Raw genomic sequence first — 2,576 nt, 5'->3', positions numbered from 1 at the left:
AGTGTCCCTACCTCCACCCCCGGCCGGCCGTGCTGCTCTTGCACAAGACCCTGAGTCACAGTGTGCAGAGCGGCGTGCGACCTGCCGGGCAGGCGAGGTGATGACACCTGGGGGCACGGCTCTGTTCCCGGAACAGTAAACACCAGGGCTCCGGGGGAAGCTGCCACAGTAACTTTGCCTCTGGAGCCTGGGCCGCGTCTGACAGGCCAGGGGCATCCTGGGAGTAGCGCATGGCAGTGCCAGGTGAGGTGGAGGAGCCCACGGCGCCTTCACTGGGTGTGGCGCGGCGACGGGTGCTGGCAGGGTTTTCTGGGTAGAAAGTCCTAACCCGCGTCGGGGGGAGGGCAGCCGGAGCCACTGGGCCAGGCAGCTTCTCCCAGGCGCCTTCCTCCTGAGTTTTGCTGGCCTTCCGCACCCAGGCCACGAGGTGCGGCGAGGCTCCCGGCCGCAGGCTCTGGGCTTGGCTCCGTGGGCGTGTGTCACACACCCTTCTTTCTGGTGCAGAGGCCAGGGAGCCTGGCGAGGGCCTGTGGGTGTCAGCATGGGAGGGGAGAACGCCCCGCCCCAGCTAACACTGACTCAGCAAATCCGCTGCAGACCCATTTCCAAGCTCTTTGTCCCCGAGGCCCTGGTGTGGCTCCGTGCTCGCCTTGGGGGCTGTGAGCTCCAGCCCTGAGCCAGACCTGGGTACAGGTGGCTGCTGCCCAGGAGGGAGCCTGCTCTGTGTGCTGAGGAGGAGGGTATGGAGCCCTGAGCTCAGCAGTGAGACCAGCTCCCTGTGGCTGTCCTTGTGGAAGAGCCGTGAGATCCTTGGAGGCTGGGGGGGGCGGGGGGGCATCCCCCTGCTCTGCCAACCCAGGCGTCCTCCTGGTGGGGCGGGCACTAGTCCCCCAAGGCTGAGAGGAGGGAGGGCACCGAGGCACCCAGGATGTGCTGGCTGCAGTGCCCTCGTCCGGAGGCTTGTGATTCTGTCACCTCTCAGTTCCTGGGAAGTGGGGCGCTCAGGAGCGTCGTCTTTGTTGACAGGTGGCTAGAGGGGGGGTCCCTGTTAGCGTCTAGGGTCCCAGGGATGGTTTCCTGCAGCCTCAGGCCCACAGGCAGCCTGCACAGGCCCAGGTTCCAGGCCGTCCCCAAGGTCAGGGCCCTGTTCTGGGGTGGGTCCTGGTTCTGAGGCTGGTGCCAGGTGTGCCCAGGTGTCTCCAGTGGCTGTGCTACCTGGACAGCCCAGGGCGGCGTCCTCCGGGACCACACAGGACAAGGGCTGCCATTTGGATGAAAGCGTTTCCGAGACGCTGATGCAAGCTGCCCTGAGCCACACGCCATCACCTGCTGTGCTCTCTCCACAGGAGGACCCGCTCTCTGCACGGGCCATGCCCCGTGACCACTTTTGGACCAAAGGCCTGTGTGCTGCAGAACCCGCAGACCATCATGTGAGTGTGTGTGGGGGGCGGGGTTGGGGGGCGCTCCCTGCCCGGCGTCCAGGGGGGTCGCTGTGTGTGGAGGCTCTGGTGCTGAGTGAGACGCCGCTAAGTGGGTGTCTCCAGTGCCTGGCGGGGGGGGCAAGTATGCCCAGTTTTGATTTGATTTGATTTGATTTTTCAGTAAAAAATGTAGGAAGAAAATGCCGTATTTTATACTCACACACTTGGTGGGGCAAATGTTTCTCCTTTAATTGTTACTAAAATGCAAGACGTTGTATTTGGAGAATCTGAGTGACTTGTTGGAGGAGATGATGCCGCGCAGGTGCTGTTCCCACAGCTGCTCTGGAGCCGCCCGAGGGCTGCGCACCTGCAGTGGCCGCGTGGCCGAGGAGATGTGTTTGTTTGTTTAAAAGAGAAAGCATATTTGAAATATGTATTTTATTGATTTTTTTACAGAGAGAAAGGGAGAGGTATAGAGAGTTAGAAACATCGATGAGAAACATCGATCAGTTGCCTCCTGCACACTCCCCACTGGGGATGTGGCCGCAGCCAAGGTATATGACCTTGACCGGAATCGAACCCGGGACCCTTGAGTCCATAGGGCAACGCTCTATCCACTGAGCCAAACCGGTTAGGGCCAAGGAGACATGTTTAAACGCTAATCAGCCTGGCCCCGCCAGAGCGGCTCAATGGGTGGAGCGCCATCCTGGCCTGTTCGCTTCCATCAGGGCACATGCCGGGTTTCAGACTCAGCCCCCAGCAGGGGGCGTGCAAGAAGCAGCTGTTGTTTCTCATCGCCGCTTCTCTCTCTCTCAAAAATCAATAAAAACATATTTTTAAAAATTATTAGAGCAGTTTTAGGTTCACAGCAAAATTGAGGGAGAGGTACATAGATTTCCCACCTGCCCCCACCCATGCACATCCTCCTCACCACCGACCCCTCGTCACCACCAGGCCCGGGTACATTGGGTCCTGGGTGCTGTGCATTCTGGTGCACAGGCGTGTAGTGATGTGTTCACCATGGTTACCAGAGGCATGTCACTGACCCCAGATCCTGCAACTGGCTTTAAAGGGGGTTTTTAGCTGTAACAGTTGAGGGCCATCTGAGTGCTCACGCAGAGGTGTGCTGTGGGCTGCACCCGTGAACAAGTCAGC

The 2,576-nt window shown here is 59.9% G+C and overlaps 1 protein-coding gene across 3 annotated transcripts in view; it reads left to right on the top strand.

Moving 5' to 3' along the window:
* NADK (NAD kinase) overlaps nt 1-2,576 on the top strand; it is a 20,324-nt gene that overhangs the window by 11,407 nt on the left and 6,341 nt on the right. For all 3 annotated transcript variants that reach the window (XM_006772535.2, XM_015569696.1, XM_015569697.1), the window contains exon 3: nt 1,347-1,430. In XM_006772535.2, coding sequence (XP_006772598.1) covers nt 1,347-1,430 — 84 coding nt within the window. The remainder of the gene's footprint in view (nt 1-1,346; nt 1,431-2,576) is intronic.

This window comes from Myotis davidii, unplaced genomic scaffold (genome assembly GCF_000327345.1).
Source record: "Myotis davidii unplaced genomic scaffold, ASM32734v1 scaffold586, whole genome shotgun sequence".
Classification (NCBI taxonomy): domain Eukaryota; kingdom Metazoa; phylum Chordata; class Mammalia; order Chiroptera; family Vespertilionidae; genus Myotis; species Myotis davidii.
The sequence above is the reverse complement of the archived record's forward strand: the minus strand, read 5'-3'. Positions and strand labels throughout refer to the sequence as shown.